The 21,787-nt window shown below is 43.3% G+C and overlaps 1 protein-coding gene across 4 annotated transcripts in view; it reads left to right on the top strand.

The window, feature by feature from the left end:
• Positions 1 to 21,787, top strand: part of AJAP1 (adherens junctions associated protein 1) — a 282,173-nt gene that overhangs the window by 199,563 nt on the left and 60,823 nt on the right. For all 4 annotated transcript variants that reach the window (XM_083163011.1, XM_083163013.1, XM_083163010.1 and 1 more), the window contains exon 3: positions 15,291 to 15,378. In XM_083163011.1, coding sequence (XP_083019137.1) covers positions 15,291 to 15,378 — 88 coding nt within the window. The remainder of the gene's footprint in view (positions 1 to 15,290; positions 15,379 to 21,787) is intronic.

The raw sequence follows: 21,787 nt of genomic DNA, 5'->3' as shown, positions 1-21,787 counted from the left end.
CCCCCCGGTCTAAAGTACCCCGGGCCCCCCGAAGGCTTAATCTGGCACTGGTGCAACATAAATGTAGAGATTGTTTTGGTAATAGTGTGTGAGGCCATGCGGATGCATGCTTTACAAACATAGCTGTAGGCCTATAATTTGTACAGCAATGTCCGAAATTTAAAATAGTAAGGAGTGCTTAAGCCACAACAATGTCATAACCCTTAAATAGCACAGCCTAATTGTGAGGTTAGAGGACAGTCCCCCAAAACCAAAGTACCAATTGGGATACAGCATACATTCATCCATGAAGGAGTAATTGAATTAATGTTATTTACTATGTACAGTATGTGTGTGTTAACATATTATTTTTTAGTACTGTGTTTACAGCAGACCCATCTTCAATGTAGTTTAAAAATGTATGTGGCCTTCACACATAACTCTGAACTTTTTATTATGTACAAATACAACAAACATTTGTGTATGTTATATATTAATTTTTTTTTTTTTATCCCTTCACTACAGACACTGAACAGCAGCAGGAGGAGGTGGCAGCCCTAATGCGGGAGATCGTTCTCACCCTCCTGTACCTCCAGATCCTGTTTGGCCTTCTGGAGGCCCGCATTTAATTTTTTTTTATCCCCCCCCCCCCCTTATTATTTTTGTTATAAATAAAAGTTTATGTACAGTTCGAAATTGCCTGTGTTTTTAATCACAAATATGTTAGAGGGCTTGTAAGGGTAGGTACATACAGATGTGTACTGTAAGTTATACTTGTAATTTGAGGTGAGGGGTAATGATTGATGTGTGAATGTGTGTGTTTTTGAGTAAAATAACACATAGTGAAAATGCATGAATGTTTAATGTTGTTCGATTAAAACATCACACATAACATCAGGGTAGGTATACATGTTACACATTGTGGACAAAGTAATTATGGACATAATTTAGTACATATACTGAAACACCAACATAACTTGATTTAAAAGTAACAGCAATATGGGGACACATAGATAGTGATTAAAATGCCACATTAGAACATAACAAATATACATGTAATGAGGGTTCAAATGTTGTTTTATTAGGTCTTTATTAAGGTAGACAATTGAGTTAATAGAAAACAATAATAGATTAACAAATAGATTAATTAATCAATTGTCAGAATTGTAGTTGAAAGGCAAGATTTGCAGGTCCATATATGTGAAGGGTATGGCAGCGTACACGGACGTACGCTCACTCTCACGAGCGGTGACATAAGCTGTGTTTTCCATTGAAAACAATAGGGACCCGTCCGTGCAAGCTGGCGTACGCTCAGATCTCCGCAAGAAGTCGGTGGGAAGACGGACGAAAGACGTCCGTAAACGGCGCCGTACGCTCAGTTGTACTCCTGTTGTCGGAGTGCAAGGGCTGAGCCGTCCGCGTACGTTGCCGTACGCTCATTTGTACGCCACTCCCCTTCTACGTTATTTCTGCCCGTACGTAAGCGGCTGATTTGTGGGTGGACTTAACCCCAACGGCCGCGTACGGCTAGCGTACGTTAATAGTGAACGTACGCACGTTTGGCCGCTCCGATCAGAATAACCTCCAAGGTGTGGAAGGGATAAGCAGGGCAGTAGAGAGCATGACCGGGCCCAGGTATTTCTCTGGGGGTGTGGCCTAATAACGGTAGGCATAAAATAGTGAAAAAATAGCCTCCCAGGTCACAATGCAGCCCAGCACACAGCAACATGTGCCGTTTGAGGAGAAGAGCTGCTGCAATAACTGCTTCCAAGTAATGGGGGAGGCCCAGGGCCCCCACTGGGACCCTCCTTCAGACCTTGGACTGTGGGATTGGTACCCCCTCTCCTCCCTCTTGGTACCCCTTGGGATAAGTAATGGCACTGCACAGCGGTACTAAAGACAAAACATTTCAAACATAATGATGTTACATGGTTCTGCTTTATTTCCTACAATGGACGAATTACTAAACTGAAATTGTTAAAATTTATAAAATCCTTAAACATGACTTGAAAAATCCTAATTTTAGTTTTTAACATCCTAAAATTCCAGGACTTATTTATAACTTAAGCATTCTTAGTAAAAGGTACTGCTCATTGACTTTCTTTACTGTACATTATTTTGTATATTGCTGTCTGCAAAAAATTAACAAAACAACAAACTACAAACTTCTTTCCCCCATTCACTCTGATTCTTAATGTTCCTGATAAATTCATTTTTAATCACTACTTTCAAATAAATTGACTTCTCACTCACTCGGATAAAATTTAAACAACAATTTCAAACATAGCGATTAACATTGATTGAGAATTAATTGGTATATTGTTTTGAAGAGCAATGAGTTGTAATTTACATTTGGTTGTCTTAGTAGACGTGATTGTGAAGGTCCTAACCAGAACTGTTGCATTGTAATTGGTAATTGCCTTAATTTGAGCTAATGAAGCTTTAATAAAACAAGACAATCTTAGATTTCACAGAATACTGATATTTACAACCATTTTTATACTAAAAGTATTTAAGCAATTTTTGAGCAAAATAATGATTTCAGTGTATTGTAGCATAAGGGAAGACAGTCTTTGAAAGGCTGATGACAAAATGGATGACCAACTAACTCTAAACCATTTCCATTGGTTTTCCATTTAATTGCAAAAAAAATGGGGTGGTGAATAGAGTGGAAAAAAAGGACTAGTGGAAAATATGTATATATCAAGCAGTAAGGTTCTACTTATCATTCCTTAGAATTTACTTGATAAACGCACCTCAAAGCTGATTGGTTGCTATGGGCTATGGTTGTTATGGGCAAATTGTCCACTTTTTCACTTTTGGTACATCTCCCACCATGTTCCAAGCATTCCTGTGGAAAGTTGTGTGCTACAGTTGTTGTATATTGTGAATATTGCATTTCTTCAATCCTACAGAGGAAGCTAATGCTGGGCACACATTGGACGATGTGTACCCAGCTGATATGTTGGCCCATCATGCCAACATATTGAATCCTGGTTACACATCTAAGTGATCATACTAAAGGATGGAACGATCACTGTTCAATCCTTCATTAGCATATATGATGTTGCTCACGATATCGCTCGGTTGGCCTTACAGCATGCCCAAACTAGAGATTTGCTAGCGACCGCAAATAGGGGTACATAGATGATCCAGCCAATTCTGCTGGAAGCTATATACGAGGGTGGATCAATAACTACCTGTGTTAAGAATGAAGATGAAAATTTTTCGCAAATTTTTATTTTTTTACATAATCTCGTTTCATGGCAATACGATTTCCCCAACGTACATGCCATTTCTTTAAACTCTCTAAAAAATATGATTTGTCAAACTCACATAGACTTCTGTCCAATGATGACCTTCTCGTTTGAGCTGAATTTTTTCCAGTGAGGCATGTTTTTTTAGGTTAGGGAACAGAAAGAAGTCGCAGGGAGTCTAGTCGAGCAAGTACGGTGGATGCGGCAACAATTCATAGTGCAAATCATGCAATATGGCCGCAACAATTTCGGATGAGGGGGCTGGTGCATTGTCCTGGTGGGAAAAAAAATAACCTATGGGGCCAATTCAGGATCACTCATTGCCAACTGAATTCAGCCTGGGCCCTGATGGTCGGGGTTAGGGTATATGCATTTCTGCACATGTGCAAAGTAAACCCCGGCTGCAAATTACACATTCACTTGCCGGCCCATTTGGTGTAGGGAGGAAGGGGAGGACACTAGGTGTCCCAATGAAAATGCTGGGTGTTCCCCTGGGAATGAAGGTGCGCCAATGCCTTCTTGGCGTGCTGCAGTCACATGACGTCGGTGCCCGTGATCTGCGGAGGAAATAAAAGTAATTTTAGACTGACTTTTATTTCTAAAGGAAGGAGGAATGATTTCCCCCCTAGCGCCACATGCAAGGGGATGTGTTAGCGAACTTTGCATATCAGCAAAGGGATTTGGGTCCTTGTGGGGAGGGCATGTGGGGGGGGGGGGGGGCAGCCATTCGGTGGAGCGGCCTTAAGCAGCGAATGACTGCTGCTTAATACACCAACCTAAATTAGGCCTTACATTGAAGAACAGGCATCTGCATAATCGTTTTTCAGAAAATGGCCATAATTAATGTATATCCTAGCCAGGGCTATTTTTGTGCAGGCTCTAGCAGGAACTGAGGGCCTTATTCTAGTTCACTCTTTCTGACAAAATATTTCTTAGATGGACAAAACCATGTGCACTGCAGGTGAGGCAGGAGTAAAACCCCACCCAAATCTAATTATCTCTGCACAAGTAACACCTGCCTCACCTGCAGTGCTCATGGTTTTGTCCATCTAAGAAATATTTTGTCAGAAAGAGTGAACTAGAATGAGGGCCACAGTTCCTGCTAGAGCCTACACAAAAATAGCCCTGATCCTAGCACAAAAGATGTGTATACAGTACTTATAGATATTATTCTTGTTATTATTAATTCAACTATGAACAAGGCACCACAAGTGTTTGGTAGCACCATACATATAACACACATTAGAACAATACAGGGTACACAGAACTTAACATTACAGTAATTGAAGAAATAAAACAGAGCACAGGTTACAATTTGCGCACAACTCTCGTACAATACAGCTGAGATGAAGGGAAGCAGAGGATTTTGTCCACGTACTACCAGGGGCAGCTTGTTGTTGGTAGATATGAATGATTACAAGTGAGAAGAGTGTGGTTATAGATACTTGCTGAATAGGAGAGAGCTGTAATTGAATTGAGAGAGAAGTTGGCTGTTAGAACAGGATGAAAGAGGAGGAAAGGAGCTCATAAACTATTGTTATCAAAGTTAAGGATTCAGCCAGTTTATAACTGTGCCTGTTACATGTTTTGTGACAGATACACAGGTAAAAAGGGTCAGACTGGCCCATAGGGGTACAGGGGTAACCCTCAGTGGGCCACACTGACTGAGGGCCCATCCCTCCTCTTGAGATCAGGTTTTAGACTGTGCACTTGCATTATTTATTTATTAACATTTACTTATATAGTGCATACATATTCCGCAGCGCTTTACAGAGAATATTTGAACATTCACATCAGTCCCTGCCCCAGTGGAGCTTACAATCTATATTCCCTACCACACATACTGTATACACGCACACAGACATTCTAGGGTTAATCTTTTGTTGGAAGCCAATTCACCTACCAGTATATTTTTGGATTGTGGGAGGAAACGGGAGTACCCGGAGTAAACCCACGCAAACACGGGGAGAATATACAAACTCCCTACAGTTAGGGCCATGGTGGTTATTGAACCCATGACCTCAGCACTGTGAGGCAGTAATGCTAACCATTACACCATCCGTGCTGCCCGTGCATTATACATTATTCATACAGTATAATACATTATATTGTGCGCTGTAGAATTATTGCTGATATTAGTCTAAAACATTACCATGCATGCACTACATTGTTTACTATAAAGGGGCCCAGATCATGCATTCTGTAATAGTCAAGCCAGAGCTGGATTAAGGCTCCAGGGGGCCCGGGGCACTTAACACAGGGGGGCCCCTAAAGACTAAATAAACACACCATATATACACAAATATACATACATACATACATACACACACATGCAGCATACATACATACATATACAACACAAAACACACTGCATAGATACATACATACATAACACACACCATACATCCAAACTTGGACACACAGAAAATACATGAATACACAGGGAGACCGGGCCGCCTGGGTGTCCCTAGATACACAGCTGGTGGGCTCGGACTGCACAGGGCCGTTGCTTCTGCTGGAGCCTGAGGCCGGTGGCTCCGTACGAGGGGATGGCAGCTCCAGGAGAGAGGGTGATGGCTCCCGGCTAAGGGGTGGCAGCCTCCAGCTTCTCAGCTCCCAGGAGAGGAGGGAGCAGGAGAAAAGAGAGCTGGCGGTGGACCTGCCCGTGCACAGGGAGCACTTACAGGCACATATGGCTCTAAGTCAAGCCACACCCCTAAACATGGAACCTACCTCTACATTTCCCCCATTGCCACTGTCCCAGTACAATGCCGAGGGTGAATTCTTACAGGAAACTGGCATTACATGAGGGCGTACTTTGGTCAGATTGGGGAGTGGCCTAATTTGTTCTGACATTTCAATCAAGTAAAATGTTGTAATATTTATTTATTACCAGTTATTTATATAGCGCACACATATTCCGCAGCGCTTTACAGAGAAGAGTTGAACATTCACATCAATCACGGCCCCACTGGAGCTAACATTCTATATTCCCTACCACATGCACATGCACACACAGACACAGACATTCTAGGGTTAATTTTGTTCAGAGACAATACACCAGCATATTAATGGATTGTTGGAGGAAACCGAAGTACCCGGAAGAAACCCATGCAAGCACGGGTAGAATATACAAACTCTGCACAGTTGGGGCCATGGTGGGAATTGAACCCATGACCTTATTGCTGTGAGGCAGTAAGGCTAACCACTACACCATCCGTGCTAAAGATACTATAACTGGTAGTGTAGGTCTAGTTCCAATTATTAGGTCCTATAAACAGCATTGTTACAGTGTATGTGTGACTCCGCTCTCACACACCAAGAACCACATTACAATCTACATTTTTCATAAATATAATAATTGATCATTTTTATTATTATATCAAATGTAGTGGTAGCAAAACCTCTATTTGTAAATATAAAGTGCAATTTATAATCCAAAACATTTTGCAGTCGATATATCCAATTAACATATTTTTGTTACTTGCGCAATCTGCAGACCAACCGAGTACACTGATATCACAGAATTGATTTGAAACCAATTTAGGATGCAAATGGAATCTGTGCTGAGCAGGATATGTGTGGGGTCACGGGTTCTGCAGTGTACTCAGGATTTAATGAATCTATTTCTTAAGACTCATACATTTATTTTAGTTTTGTGAATAATACATTCTATTTTGTTTTAATCATATATTCCCTTTTAAAAATATTGCAAAAATAGCTTATCATGCTGAATACAGACAGCGGAACATAAATGGACCGGCAATGAGTAATTTTGTGTTAAGTTTTATAAAATGATTAATTAAAACTAAAAGGTCAGAAGACAACAAACAGCTGCTGATTATTTTGTTGTTGTTCCACAAAGATGCCTTCTTGTGTTTCACAAATTATTACAAGTCTGTGCTCAGCAACATTGGGGGTAAAAAGTATTAGTTTCATAAATCTTTATCGGAATGTATGCTTTATTATTATTATTATTATTATTATTATTATTATTATGATGAATAATAAATTATTTATTTATTTTGATATGCAACCAGTTAATCTTAATACTTGTGCAAATAATACCCCTTTCACAATGGCGTAGGTACTGTAAGGCAGCCCCAGCGGTGGCTTGGGGGAGCGAGCATCAGTGGGGTCTGGGGGGGCACCGGCAGTGGCGTAACTTTTTTTAAATGATGTCGCAGGCTGTGGCAGGAATCAGATAGCTTAGCCACTTGTCCCATTGACAGCGCAGCACCACTCACTGCATGAGGTGGTCCAGCTATTAGAATCCTGCCTCTCTCCTCTGACTCGCCCCCCCCCTTCTGAGGCACAACATCAGGGACCAGCCCCGTCGCACGCTGGAATACAAAATTGTCTGACCGTCACCTGTCCAGCTTCCGGCGCTGACAGAAGACAGTGCAGTATTGGAAACCCGGCCGTGTGTAGAGTTACACGCTGTGGTGCTCTGGAGACCAGGCGGTGTGACTGTGCAGTGGAGGCAGGGATTCGGTGGAGCAGTGTACAGACCAGGCAGGGTTCTGCCACCTCCACATTCTGAGTGCCTCCTCCAGTCCAGACTCCTCCTCCAATCATGGCCCACAGCTGGTGACCGGGAACTGCAGCACGGTCCCGACTCCATTTCATTGAAGAGAGGTAACTGCCCCAGATAGCCGTCTCCAGCTCCCTTCACTTTCCCTGACCTGGAAGACTACAGCCTCTGCACTGCAATCACTGCAGAATACTGGCTGCCCGGCAAGCAGAGCATCAGCGGCAGTCCTGTCCCTTCACATCCCAGGGTGCTTCTTCCAGGCTCCTCCACCCTATGAACTTATAATACAGCATATGTCTATGCCCCCTCCCGCCCATCCATTTATGTCCCACCACACGTTCATCTGTGCCCCCTCCCATCCATCTGTATATGCGTCCATATGGTGCTCCGTCTGCTCATCTGTCCACCTATGCCACCTCCAATCCCTCCATTTCACTCCTTTCTGTCTATGCCCCTTCCAGAACTTCTGTCTGCCCATCTACATCCTCTTCCGCCAGTCCGTCTGACTGTCTAAGCTCCTGTCCATCCCTCTATACCCCTCCCATCGGTCAATATATAACCCTTCCATCTATTTCCCCTCCCTTCTGTCCATCTATGCCCCTGCGCTCATGTCCGTCCGTCTGTTCATCTATGCCCCTCTCATTCTTCTGTCTGTCCCACCATATGGTTCATTTGTCTGCCCATGACCCCGTCCATCCATCCAGGCTCCCAATCTGTCTGTCCATCTATGCCTCCACTCCTGCCCTGAGCTCTAATCTAGTGTCTCTCCTGCTTGCTCATTCTCCATCTACCTGAAAACTCTGCTATCTTGATCTTATCTCTTTATCTCTCCCTCCCTCATTAACATGCTCCTAACACCCTCTTTCTCTCTAATTCCCCCAAATTTGCTGCCCCTAAGGGGAAATGTATTGACAAAAACTGTGTGTGGAGGGGCATTTTAAGATTTTGCAATGGGGCCCAGAGTGTTCTAGTTATGCCCCTGGCTGTGAGTAGCACTGACCCTCCGCTAAGTTGGGAGGGTCAGTGAAAGGACAGTTATGCCACTGCCCTTTCACATTGCACAAATAACCCATGTCAGTCCCAGGCTGGTGATATGTCGCCTCGGTTGAGTTGCGGTGTGAATGCAACACACTATTTAACCCAGGATGACCAACCTAGCATTTCGACAGGGGTTCTAAGAAGGGTTAATCCCGGTTTGTCCTTTGTAAAGTGGGAGACCGGGTGCTGGACTGGGTCCGGTTTGTGATATGAAAGGGGTATTAGTGAATATGGTATCATGGACGGTGTCATGATTAGCATTACTGCCTCACTGCACTGAGGTCATGGGTTCGATACCCACAGTGGCTCTAAATGTGCAGAGTTTGTATATTCTCCCCGTGTTTGTCTGGGTTTCCTCTGTGTACTCCGGTTTGGCATCAAACTAAAATTAACCCTAGAGTGAATGTGTATTTGTGTACATTTGGTAGGGAATATAGATTGTAAGCTCCACTGGGGCAGGGACTGATGTGAATGTTTAACAACACTGTGTAAAGCGCTGCAGAATATGTATGCACACAATAAGCTGAAAATAAATAGATATATTTGCTATCAATCAACATCCCTAATGGCCTAGATGTGTCTACATTCACCAAGCCTTTTGACGCAATATTGTGTGAGAAGCATGGCACGACGTAGATTCTCCACCATGGACAGCGATTCTCTTGCTTTAATAAGTATTTTGAATGTAGTGCCTTTTCCACCTCATAGCTGCATTTGTGTTGCAATGATATAAGGTTGCAGATTATGCATAACACTGTTTGGCATGTTACCTGGCAAAGCTTGTTTATAATAGTCCTCAGTCTTTTGCCTATTACCCAGATTAAGGTCCATATACACTGGGTGATATGGGCAGCGATGATAGGGAAAATCGCTGGGCTGAAAATCGCTCAGTTCATACACACTGTGCGATTTTCTCCCATCTAAGCAATTTTCCCGGGGGTGGACAGCTTTCCATACCAGCAGATGAGCAGCGGCCGCCAGTGATAATGCGGGAGACAGTATCAGGATTCACCGTTAGTCACTGCCCCGTACACATTGGGCAACTTTTGAGCTGAAAGCAGCTGAAACAACAAAACAGAGCATCTTTCAGGTCAAATTCGCCCAGTGCGTACAGACCTTTAGCCACCAAGTGGCACATGTATCCTACCACATCTTCTTTCTACCAACTTCAGCTTGCTTCCTCCACTCAAACTGTTTTCAACTCAGTTATATAGATACTAGCCTTGGCTGTACACAAGTTAAAAGACGATTTCTTTCCTTAAACAATTTTTTTTTTCATACATAATATTTAAAACAGATATCCACAAGAACGTGTAAAATATATAACATATAATGAGTAAAAACCAATTGTATTGCTCGGTATTATTTGCAACTTGGTCTCTTTTAGGACTAGGTTCTCTAGTTTAGTGCCACTAAACTAAAAAAAAAAATGTTTAAAAAAAATTTATGAGTTGAAAAAAAAAAAGTATAATTATTCCTTTGAGTGCCAAGTGAATTTGTCAAAATAGGTGTGAAAATTGCCAAGCAAACATTTGTATTCATCCTAATGACATGTATTGTTTACCTTATATAGAAAATATAATTTTTGAACACATTTTTTGGTACTTGTTTCCTAGCACGGCGCCAGCGATTTTTATCTTAAGCATCGGGACCAAAAAAAATCGCATCGATTGCATCGCATGCAACCAATTTGCATGCGATGCGATCGACGCGATTTTTACATTGGGCCCAATGCTAAAAGCCCCCGAAACCCCAATTTTAAATTGCATACCCCCCCCCTCATGGGTTAAATGGTCCCCCATTGTTAACGCCACCACACGATGAACGCCAACCCGAAGCAAGGCGTCCTCCGACCTTTTCATACCCCCACTATCCATGACAGCGTGGAGTTGACTTTATATTTATACCCGAAGCGTGGCGAGCACAGCGACCCCCTCGAGGGGGCACGCATTACTTCACAGGTATTACGCGTCCCCACGCGGGGCTCACTACGCTCGCCACGCTTCGGGCTCGGTGGCTTGCCACACTATATAAAATCAACTCCACGCCGACGTGGATAGTGGGGGTATGAAAAGGTCGGAGGACGCGTACCGCCGCCCCTAGCGGGCTCGCTGCACTCGCCACACTTCGGGTTGGCATCAATAATGGGGTGGCGTTAACAATGGGGGGCATACAATTAAAAATGGGGCCTGGGGGCCATTTAACATTGTACCCTATGTAAAATCGCGTTGATCGCGTCGGTCGCGGCATGCGATGGACACGATCAACGCGATTTACTCTTTGCCTGCAATAAAGGCTGGTAATTGACAGAAAATCGCGTCCATCGCATTGATCGCATACCTTAAGTACCTTAACTTAAGGTATGCAATTAACCCCGATAGGCGCCGTGCTAGGAAACAAATACCCATTTTTTATTTGAATTTATATAATAAATGTAAATAGGGAGAAACAAATAAAAAACCCTGGGCGAGATGTACTGTAGTAGGGTGCGATTTTTAGCCATGCTTTAAAATCGCACTAACTTGCATGCCAAAAAATCGCGCATTTTAAAAAAAATTCGCAAATGTAATAGGGTGCGATATATTTTTTATAGACAAAGTCAGAATTCACATGCGATTTACTGGGATTCTTAGTAAGAAAAAGTGTGGGTTTTTGTAACGAAAAAGGGAGCTTATTAGACATGTGCGATTTTTTTAGACATGAAAGTGTGCGTTATTTAGTAAAAAAAATAGCGTGGGGTCCCCCCTCCTGAGCATAACAAGCCCTGGGCTCATTTACCTGGTTCCAAAAATATGGGGGACAAAAAGTGCAGGGGTCTCCTGTATTTCTGAAAAAAGCCCCGGACTCTTGGACTGGTCCTGGTTCCTAAAATACGGAGGATAAAAAAATGGAACCAAGTCCAGCTCAATGAGCCCAGGGCTGATTATGCTCAGGAAGGGGGACCCCACGCTGTTTTTTTTAAATTTGAACTTTTGAAGACAGAACCATGCACAGATCTCAATGATCTCAATGGTTCTGTCAAATTTGGCTGTCTGGGCTATTTTTTTGTGATTTTTGGTAACGTTTACCCTATTACATTTGTGAGTTGCATAGTTTATAATGAGAAAATATCTGAATGCGAATTAAAGTGTGACAAAAAATCGCCAGGTCAAAATGTGCGAATATCGCTGCAAAAAAGTGCAATTTTTATCGCAATTTGCACCCTATCTGTGGTGACATTTTTGTCACTTTAATAAAAAGACCCAATAAATTGATGATTTTGGTTTGTTCTTGGAGTACAGATGTGCCACAATAACCTTAGTGCTTGGGCTAAACAGCAATCCTACGATGAATAAACTTGTTTACCAGTCAGGCCACCGAAACAGATTATCTTATATCCATGTCTTATTTAGAAGCAGACTCGGATCATCTGAACATCGTATCTCATTTTATCCAGCTGACAAAATCATTTTTGCGAATATGTGTTTGGTAATAACACAGTCTATAGAAATTATTTTCTAGATAGGCTCAATGTTCTCAGAGATGTCTTATTAGAATTCAGAACATAGGAGAATTTCCATAAGATCATGTCAGTGATGAGGATTCATATAATAGTAGAAGAGAAATGAAATAAGATGTCCTATGTTTGTCTACAGTACTTACCCAGGAAATTGATAGATAAAGCACTGAAAAAAAAAACCCGTAAAAATCTTGAGAGTCAATTTGTGGACGAGCCGCCGAATTTTGGGCTTTTATCCCTTCTTCCAAAGTTATACCTATTAAATTGGAAAGTGGAATCTGCATAATGTGTAGGAAACTTGGTAACACTCTACAATTCTCTTCTGCAATCGGATTATAGCAAAGTATTTGCATATCATAGAAAATCTACTTGACAGTGATTTATTTTTCAACGTGAAAGCCATATGACATGATTGAATGTAATCGTGCTGCTTTGAACCATTACAGTTATATAATATATTACATATCTACATATGTGAACATATGGATAATGACTAAAGAGGCAGCATTATTCTTATTGGTTCAACTCTTAACTCTTTCACTGTCACTGATGAAACTGTTATGTCCGCCGGCTCACGACTGCCCCCCTCGGTAAAAGTGTGTGTGACAGCTACAGTATATGCATGAGTGCCCACTCAATAAAGACATACAGATTGAGCAGCTCTCAATGGAGCTGCTCCTGGTGACAGAATCACCAATCGCCACCTTGCACCTTCCAACGGAAGGGGGCATGCACGCACCCTGTTCTGTCGGAGACCCTGCCAGGCACCGGTCCCCTGCACCTCCCCACAGCTCCCGCTCAGATCCCCGCAGCCCCCACTGGCTGCCCCCACTCCTTGCCTGTCTCCCTGAAGTGGATTCGGGCATGGAAGTTGCTCCCCGATGCCTTTCTGATGGGGACACACAAGCATGTGAGACGCTCGCTCATCCCTGTCAGATGGAGCTCCTGTCCGCCAGCCTGCACCAGCTCAGGACATCAGGCAATGCTGCTGGCTAGCTGACAGCCGCTCCTTCTGTAATTATGTAATTTTTTATGTAATTTTTGAATTAAAGGAGTTGCAGCAGCGATACAGTAGCTCTGTATATTAATGCAGCAGGTGGCGTCTATTACAAGTAGACATGGCCTGCTGCAGTAGGGATCCGACCTGGATCCTACAGTAGGATGCACTGTTCGGATCACCAACTAACCAACCATGGGAATGCCCAAGTCGCACATCGAATAGGAAAACCAAACACCCCAAACAGCAGCAACTAGTCTCTATTTAATATGAGGCTGTCACTGTCCCCTACTTCTTGCCACCAAAACAGCCTAAGACTGTCCATTACCAACAGTCCCATGTCGGTGTGGTTCCTAAATCACAGGAACCATTCATGAATGTTTACAATTGGCTGTGCACATGAACAGAGTACCGATATTGATACGTTGGGCAAAAGGAAACAAATCCAAAGGGATCTGAATGAGTACCATTACAAAGATCAATCTAAAGCCAGCTGAATGGGGAATGGACTGGTGTAGTGTTTAGGCATGATCGTTTGGGCCAAAAGCTAATAACATGGTTAAAAAATGTCCAGACATACGTGGTTTCAATGATCAAGTTGGCCAGACATGCCAGGACATAACGGATAATCTGCCCAAATTTCATATTATTTTTCCTGAATGTTAAAATTGTTATCTAGAATCTGGGCCACATCTCCACTTCTTTAAACCTGTACTTTAGTATATATACCCCTTAGGGTATATCAGGACCTACTGTAACACTGACATAAAATTCAGGCAAAAAATTGCTAAGTGTGCAGCTAAAGTAGCTTCAAGCTGCAGAGGATGCCACTATGACCAGGGAGCTGAGCATCACTTGCTTCTGTGATTTTTTCCTATTAATAGATTTTCTATGGTGGCAATAAGTCATTGGCCACTGACACTAGATGAAGTCATGGCACCAGGTCACACCTTTGATGTCATGGCTTACCCGAAATATTCCAGTTTTTATAATATTTATGCTTTTAGAATAACGGTTGTGGAAGACTCAACCTGTAGAAGAATTTAAATGGATATTGAAATATAACCTATTGGATTCCATAACCCTATGCCACTAATTGGGAGTGGCACCACATCTTCAATCCCAATTGCTGTTTTTCCAGTGCCAGTGGGTATCCAACCCACACAGCTATTAAAATAAAATATCTTAACAACTACAGCTACCCATTTTGTAGACACTCTGAAGCCAAATTATTTTTTAGTCAATGATGTCCGTTGCTTAAACTCTTAATGAAACTTTTTAAAATCGGCTACTTTTTATCTCTGGACAAACGATCCTTCAGCAACCATGGTGCTAACGAATCCTTACAAACCCAGCTTGTAGCAATTAAATGAAAAAGGCTTGACTTACTTATTAACAAGGCTGGTCAATAGTGTATCCTGAACGAAGATTAGACCATTCATGGGGATATATAATAAACCTTGACAAGGGAAGAAGTCTCCAATAGCAACCAATCAGCTTAAACTTTAGTTATCATTTATAAAGTACATTCTAGAACATTATAGATAGAAGCTGATTGATTGCAAATGGCAATGTCTTCACATTTGATACATCTTGAACGCCATGAACTAAAACAACAGAATTGTCTATGACGTCCAATGGGAGTTTTATTATCTAACTATGACTCTTATTTTACTAGTTTTGTTTATAAAAAGTATGCAAATTACTAATTGGTTCACAAGGATTCCTGCTACTATCTTCCACAGTAACTTACGTAATGGGTTTTTGATACAGTAAATGTTGATATTTATCTAGGAGTTCCGTTCTCCACAGCTTGCTGCACAGGGGTCCTTAGCAATAACCTGTTTTACAGAACCATATTGGGGCTTTGATAGAGCTTTTCACATCTAAATTGCATTTCCTGCTATTTTATCTATTGTTATTGAATCTGTTTATTTTAGCTCATTTATCACATTCCTTTGCTTCTGTCTCTGCTTCTCTGTACAGGTCTAGCAGTACACCAGATAATTACCATCACTGTCTCCCTAATCATGGTCATTGCTGCATTGATAACAACTCTCGTCTTGAAAAATTGGTAAGGATGACTTCTACTCATTTTACACTTGATTAAATTCAAATGCTAGTCTGAAAGGATCTGAATCAGGTGGATTTCGGCAGTATAAATACAGTACATGGACTTGCCATCACAAAATTACTCCTGTGCCTTTAAAACATGAAATACTGTGTGGGCTATTCATTTAGGTTTAAACGCTGGCAACGGCAGCCTGATTTGCACCCATCCCCCAGCTAATTTCTTGTAAATTTGCTGGCAATTGGATTCACCCTGTTGACTCATTAAATCATTGACTGCTAAAACCAAAAGAATAGGCAACTTTTTAATTTTTTGTGTTGAATTATAAAGCTGGGTACACACCTAAACAATCTAGTTTCCATTCAAGTAATCAATCGACCCTAGTCCTAATTGAACATCCCCAAACTACAGCCAAAATGCAAGCACACACCTATACAATTTTACTTGGGACGTTCAATCTTCTCCCGTCCAAATTATCGCAAGAAAATGATTGCCTTTGGAGTAATATTGCAAGAACGGCCAACATATTGATCAAACGTATGTACACATTGCACTTTTATTCCGATATGCGCCCGTTCAGTTGGATAATTATTAAACTGCACATAAGATCCAACCGACCATGGCAAACATTGTCGTTCATTCCACTTGAGCCGGGACAGCGCATACACCTACTGTATACCTATATCGTCCAAGGTCAAAAGAACGGGCAGACACTTACTATAGATGTATACCCAGCTTAAGGTCTACAGGGCTCTATTCACAATAGAGTCCTGTAAACTATTAAATCCAGATGGCACCTTAATAGGAAGCTGTTTTGTCATTCAGTCAAGTGCTTCCCAGACTTCACAATTCCGATGACAGATCTTGAATTGAGATATGTTCTCCATAAGGAATTAATGATCCTCGACAGCTGGAAGACTGAAGGCGGTGGTTATATAACAGTAAAGAGGAAGCAGCAGTATACAGCAGATGTAGGATTGCCATCCTGGCTATAACAGACAGAGACAGATCAATTAAGAAACCTAGGATCCTGACTAAGGCAGCGGTCACTAAAGGGAATGGATTTGTGTATATGAACAATTTTTATATTTATCCTGTTTCGACAAAGGTAAAAGGAAGGGGGGCATTACAACTCTAAACATTAAATTTGGAAACTTAAGAGTCTATGGATGGACTGTAATAGGGTGTAAGAATCAGAAAGAGAGAGATTTTGTGCGAGTTTTTCTATTTTATTAAAGCGGCAATCATTTATGCTGCAAAAGCATGGTTGATTTTGCCATGTAATTGATTGCCACTTAAAAAAAATGGGAAAACTGTCCAAAATCTCTTACTTTCTGTTTTTTTACACCCTTTTACATTGCTCGCTATACTGTATATACCACAAAAAGTGTTGACTTGCCCAAAACCAATCACTATATCCATCAATTTTTGTGCAGATTTCACTTATATGTATCATTGTTACCTATTAAAAAGTGCAAAGTATTAGCAGCAAATGTTTATACTGCTAGGTTCAGTGCAGATGGATAGTCTTAAGGCCCCTATACACTGAGCTGATTTGGTCCGATTTAGTCTAGTTATGATGGATTGGGCCGTAAAATCAGACCAATTCGGCTGTGTGTGATATGCCGTCGGGTCCTATGCGCATTGGACCCTGACCCTTTGGTTGCACCGGTGGGACATCAAATGTCTCACAATTGGACCCATCAGTGGCACATCACGGGTGATTTTAAGCACCCACAATGTGACGGTCTGATCCTAGGTGTGCAGCCAGCAGCAGTTCCTAGTGGCAGAAGTCTGGCCAGCTGGTGGTTGCGGGAGGTAGGCAGCTCATAGTGGCGAGCAGCATTGCTGGCTGGGAGCTTGTAGTGGCATTGCCAGGCGGAGGGGCGGGATGTGGCTGCTGAATATTTTGAAATGACTGGCTGGACATTGATTGGTTGAGAGAGAACAGATAGTGTCTGGCCAGTCATTTCAAAATATTCAGCAGCCGCATCCCGCCGCGCCGCCTGCCAAAATGCCGCAACAAGCGTCCAGCCGCCACCGCTGCTTTGACAGACCCAGCTGCCTGCCATTACGAGCTGCACGCTCCCTGCCATTACCAGCTGGCTAGACACCGCTGCCAACCCCCCGCCCCTGCCGCAGCAGCTCCTCGGGATTACATTAAATAAATCACATGACATTTATTGCTGGTAAAAAAATGGCATATCAAGTGCCAAATCGCATGTGAGCCTCCCGGGGAGCTGCCGGGGGCTCTCGAGGGCAAACTGGTCTGACAAGTTCTCAGGGCAAATCAGCCCAGTGTATGGGAACCTTTAGGTTGCAAAGGTGCATGCACTGTGAGACTCAGAGCCGGCCCTAAGCATAAGCAACATAGGCAATTGCTTAGGGTGCTTGGGATGCCTAGGGGCATCCCAAGACTAGGGCAGGCAGAGTAATAAGGCACATGGACACTAGCTCTAGCTGCCACGATTCCTAGCTGAGCAGAGTACTGATCAGGTATCATCCTCAGCATATAGCTACAGGGGAGTTGACTTTGGGCTTCTCGTGAGAGGAAGTAAAAAGTGGGTGGAACAATAAATGGCTCAGGAAAGGGGTGAGTCTATATATGTCCTTAAGGGAAAGGGGCGGACCTCTTGTCCAGCAGCAGCCGCACCGAGTGGTAGGCATGGTGAGCACTGTTGCTGCACAGTTACTGACTGCACTTGCCACACTGTGAGGCAGGAGGAGCATTGGAGGCAGTGACAATTGTAAGACAAGTGTTTGCACATTGAGAGGAGATGTCTCTTTTGTATTGGGGAGAGTGAATAATGGGAAGTAGGGGGGGGGGGGGCAGCAGTGTACAGGGCAGTATCCCTTTTGTCACCCGGAGCAAGGCAGCAATTTAGTTAGATATGTTGCACTAAATAATACCACTACATCCCCACTATACATCACTACACTACATAAGCACTACACTAAATGCCGCTATACACCACTACACTACACTACATACCCTATATGCTATATTGCATCACTACACCACATACCCAATACAATGTATTGCAGCAGTGTATGGGCAGCTGATTCCCCACATGTGATGTATCACATGTGATCTATTACATGCGCCCCCTGTTTCCTGCTGCCAGGAGGAGAGTCTGAGGTTGGGCCTGCATGCAGGCCTGACCTCTGATTCAGGTCAGATGCGCACAGGACCACGCATCGGGCCTAAGGGGACAGCAAATGCATCCCATTTGCGCTGATTTCTCCTCCCGATCAATTGAGATCGGGTGAAATCGGCCCAAATCGCTATAGCGAATGAGGGCCTTTACTGTGGAGACCGCGGGTGGCCAAAGGAAGCAAGGCAGCTGTATAGTTTGGTAAATATCTTTGCTGTGCTGGGAAAGGGGTGCTGGGTAATAGGTAAAATTAGCGGCAGTGCTAGGGGACACCAGCCAAAATCATGCCAAGGGCATCAAATTGGCTAGGGTTGGCTCTGGTGAGACTTTGGAGCTTGATAATTAGCAACCATGAAACATACTCATACTGTACATTATATGGAGATTGCAATAAGCTCTGGTTCTTACAGACGTGTATCTCATGTACTTACCTACCCTCTCAGAATGGCTGGGGGGGGCTTCTGAAAATCAGAATGTACCAGCCACTCAGAAAAGGGGGCTAATACAGACCTGCTCGTAGAGCAGCGAATTTGGCCCCTCTGTTGGGTGCCTTCTGCCTTCTTTAATCGCTGGGAGCTTGTAAAGTGATTGACAGACAGGGAGCATTCCGGGGTGGACATCCAGCATTTGATGGGCGTGGCCGCAAAACCGGTGGGCGGCGGCTGACATCACATGACATCTGCGCCCACTGGCATTTCTGAGAAAACTGTGCAACTGAAAAGTAAGCCCTGGGCTTCCTTTTCGGGTGTATGCAGTGGGAAAATCCTTTGATGGTAAGTAACCATAGAATGTTTTTTCCTCTGTGTGGGCGGTTTCGGGCAGCGGGGGAGGGGGCATGCATTCGGCAGGGTGGTCTTAACCTGCTCACTAGGCTGGAAATAAATGCACCCTAGCAAGCAGGCCCGAATCCCTATATCCAGGAAAATGACCTAGGTAAAATCCGGATTCTTCAGGCTTTTGAGTCTGAACATAGCGTCAGTAAATCCTGCAAAGAGAATAGTGTAACAGCAAAAAACTGTAGTTTGGTGCAGTTCAAACATGCCGTGTTTTTAATGGCTCTTCATATGCCTTAAAAAAAAAAGATTAATCAATATAAAATTCTTGAAAATTATTCATGTGCACATCACATACATTTGGGATTTCATTTTCGCTAATCCGTTTTATTTTTCTTCCCTGTTACGCATCCTTAAATAAGCTCTTTGATTTTGCAAAAATACTGTAGGGAAAAATAAATTATCATTTCCCTCAAAACTGTTCTCGAAGACTACCTGCGTAACTTATTATTGGAGATTGCAGCGTTTTTATAAACATTAATAAACATAATGTCACAGTAATTACAGGCTGCAATATGTTTATAATATCTGAAAGGCCTAGATAACATTGTGCTATTTAAGATGAAATAACTCCTGAGAGTAAAGGTCTTCGTTCGGCCTTTTGTGAAGTGACAACTATCTTCATTGCTTTTGTAAATATATATCAGTTGACATTTGCTTGCTTTGGAGATATTCAGATGGAGACGCTCTTGTTTAGCAAAGCTCTCTTGTTTAGAGGGGTCTAGCGGTCGGATCGCCAACCACCAGCCCCAGGCAGCCATCGGAAGGGGACGCACGTGTACGATACGCTTGCGCATCCCCTTCGGATGGAGCTCCCCGTCGGACCCTGCCGCCTCTCTGTTGCTGTTCCCGATGCATCCCCGCACCCCCCCCCCCCTAACCCTGCCGGTCTCCCTGAAGTGGAGAAGGGCAGGGTTCCTGTCCCCCAGCACCCTAAAACTGGGATATTCACGCATCCCAGTCAGATGGAGCACCTCTCCACCGGTGATCCCCGGCGTTGGCTGAGAGGCGCTCCATCTGTAGGAACTGAGTGGATATCTAGTACCTACAGGCAGGAGAAAATTGGGATCTAAAAGTGGTCATGGAAAAGTTTGTAGTAGTGGCCCAACATGGCCAGCACCAGAGGTATAACATTCCGTTTAGCGGTTCGGTATGATTTACTGACATTCAAAATACAGACGGTCAAATTAACAACCACTTATGGCCGATGGTCAAAACACCGTTCAAAATGTACACATGATTTATGCTGACATGGTCAAAATTTTGGCACTACCAAAATGCTGACATGATTTTTTCACATTCTTTTGGTGCCTATGTTGAAATAGGTCAACATGGACATCGTAGAGGTGTACCGAGTCTACTCGCATGAATCACTTTTTCACATGTCAACATTGCAAATGCTTGCATTTCATTGTGTTGACATTTTGCATAATGCATGTCCGCATTTTGAACGTGTCTGCATTTTGACTGTCTTCAATAGTGGTCATTATTTTGGCCGTCAGTAAAATTACTGCATACCCCGTGTAGCCATGGCAGCCTCATGGAAGAGTTTCTGTACTGTAGAGATGGAATAACAGAATGAATGGGGTCTATGCAGTGTAATTAGTAATGTGGGCTGTCTGTCATGCAGGGCCACATGTCAGTAAACAAAACAGGCCTCAGAGGTACTTTGTCCCATTGTGTCTCTTCCCTTTGGCCAATTTGCTCCTGGTTCCAGATTTTATCGTTTCTGTTCCACTAATTGGATAAATTAACCTTTGACATCTGGATTGTGACCCTCCGACCAATAACAAGCCAACAGACATGGCTCCAATAACCACACTGCTTCAACAGTGAGTCCGTCTATTGCCTGCTAGGGGCTTCATACATAGGGGGGTATTCAATGCTTCCTGCTCGCTATCACCACTCACCCTGTCAGTATTCAACGCAGCCCCCTCATACGCCAATTCCCCCTCGCTCAAAAAATGGAGCGAGGGGGAATTGGCGTATGCGGCTCCTGAACCAGAGAGACTCACGGCTATATACAGCGAGTTTTTAGCCGCGGGTCTCGCTGTTTTGGGGAATTCTCGCCGTCCTGTGACGGCGAGGATTTCCCCAGAACATTGAATAGAGCGAGCGGCCGGCACGGGGGTTAAACAGCGAGGATCGCTGGTTTTCTGCAATCCTCGCTGTTTAACCCCCTCGCCGGCCGCATTGAATACCTGCCATAGTGGAGTCCTATCCCCTTTAACTATAAATATCCATATCATTGGGGACTCCTCTCCACCCCTCTCAGGAAGCATATGCATCCGCTCATATTGTTTCACGGGGATTCGGGTGGCGGGGGCGTGCATTCAGCAGGGTTGCAGGGCAGCATTTACCTGCTCACGAGGCAGTGATTATACGCAGCCTAGTTTTGCACCTTTTTTTTTGCAAAGATGCTAA

Source organism: Crinia signifera, chromosome 19 (genome assembly GCF_055691185.1).
Source record: "Crinia signifera chromosome 19, ASM5569118v1, whole genome shotgun sequence".
Classification (NCBI taxonomy): domain Eukaryota; kingdom Metazoa; phylum Chordata; class Amphibia; order Anura; family Myobatrachidae; genus Crinia; species Crinia signifera.
Note: the sequence above shows the minus strand (reverse complement) of the source record. Positions and strands in the feature narration are given on the sequence as shown.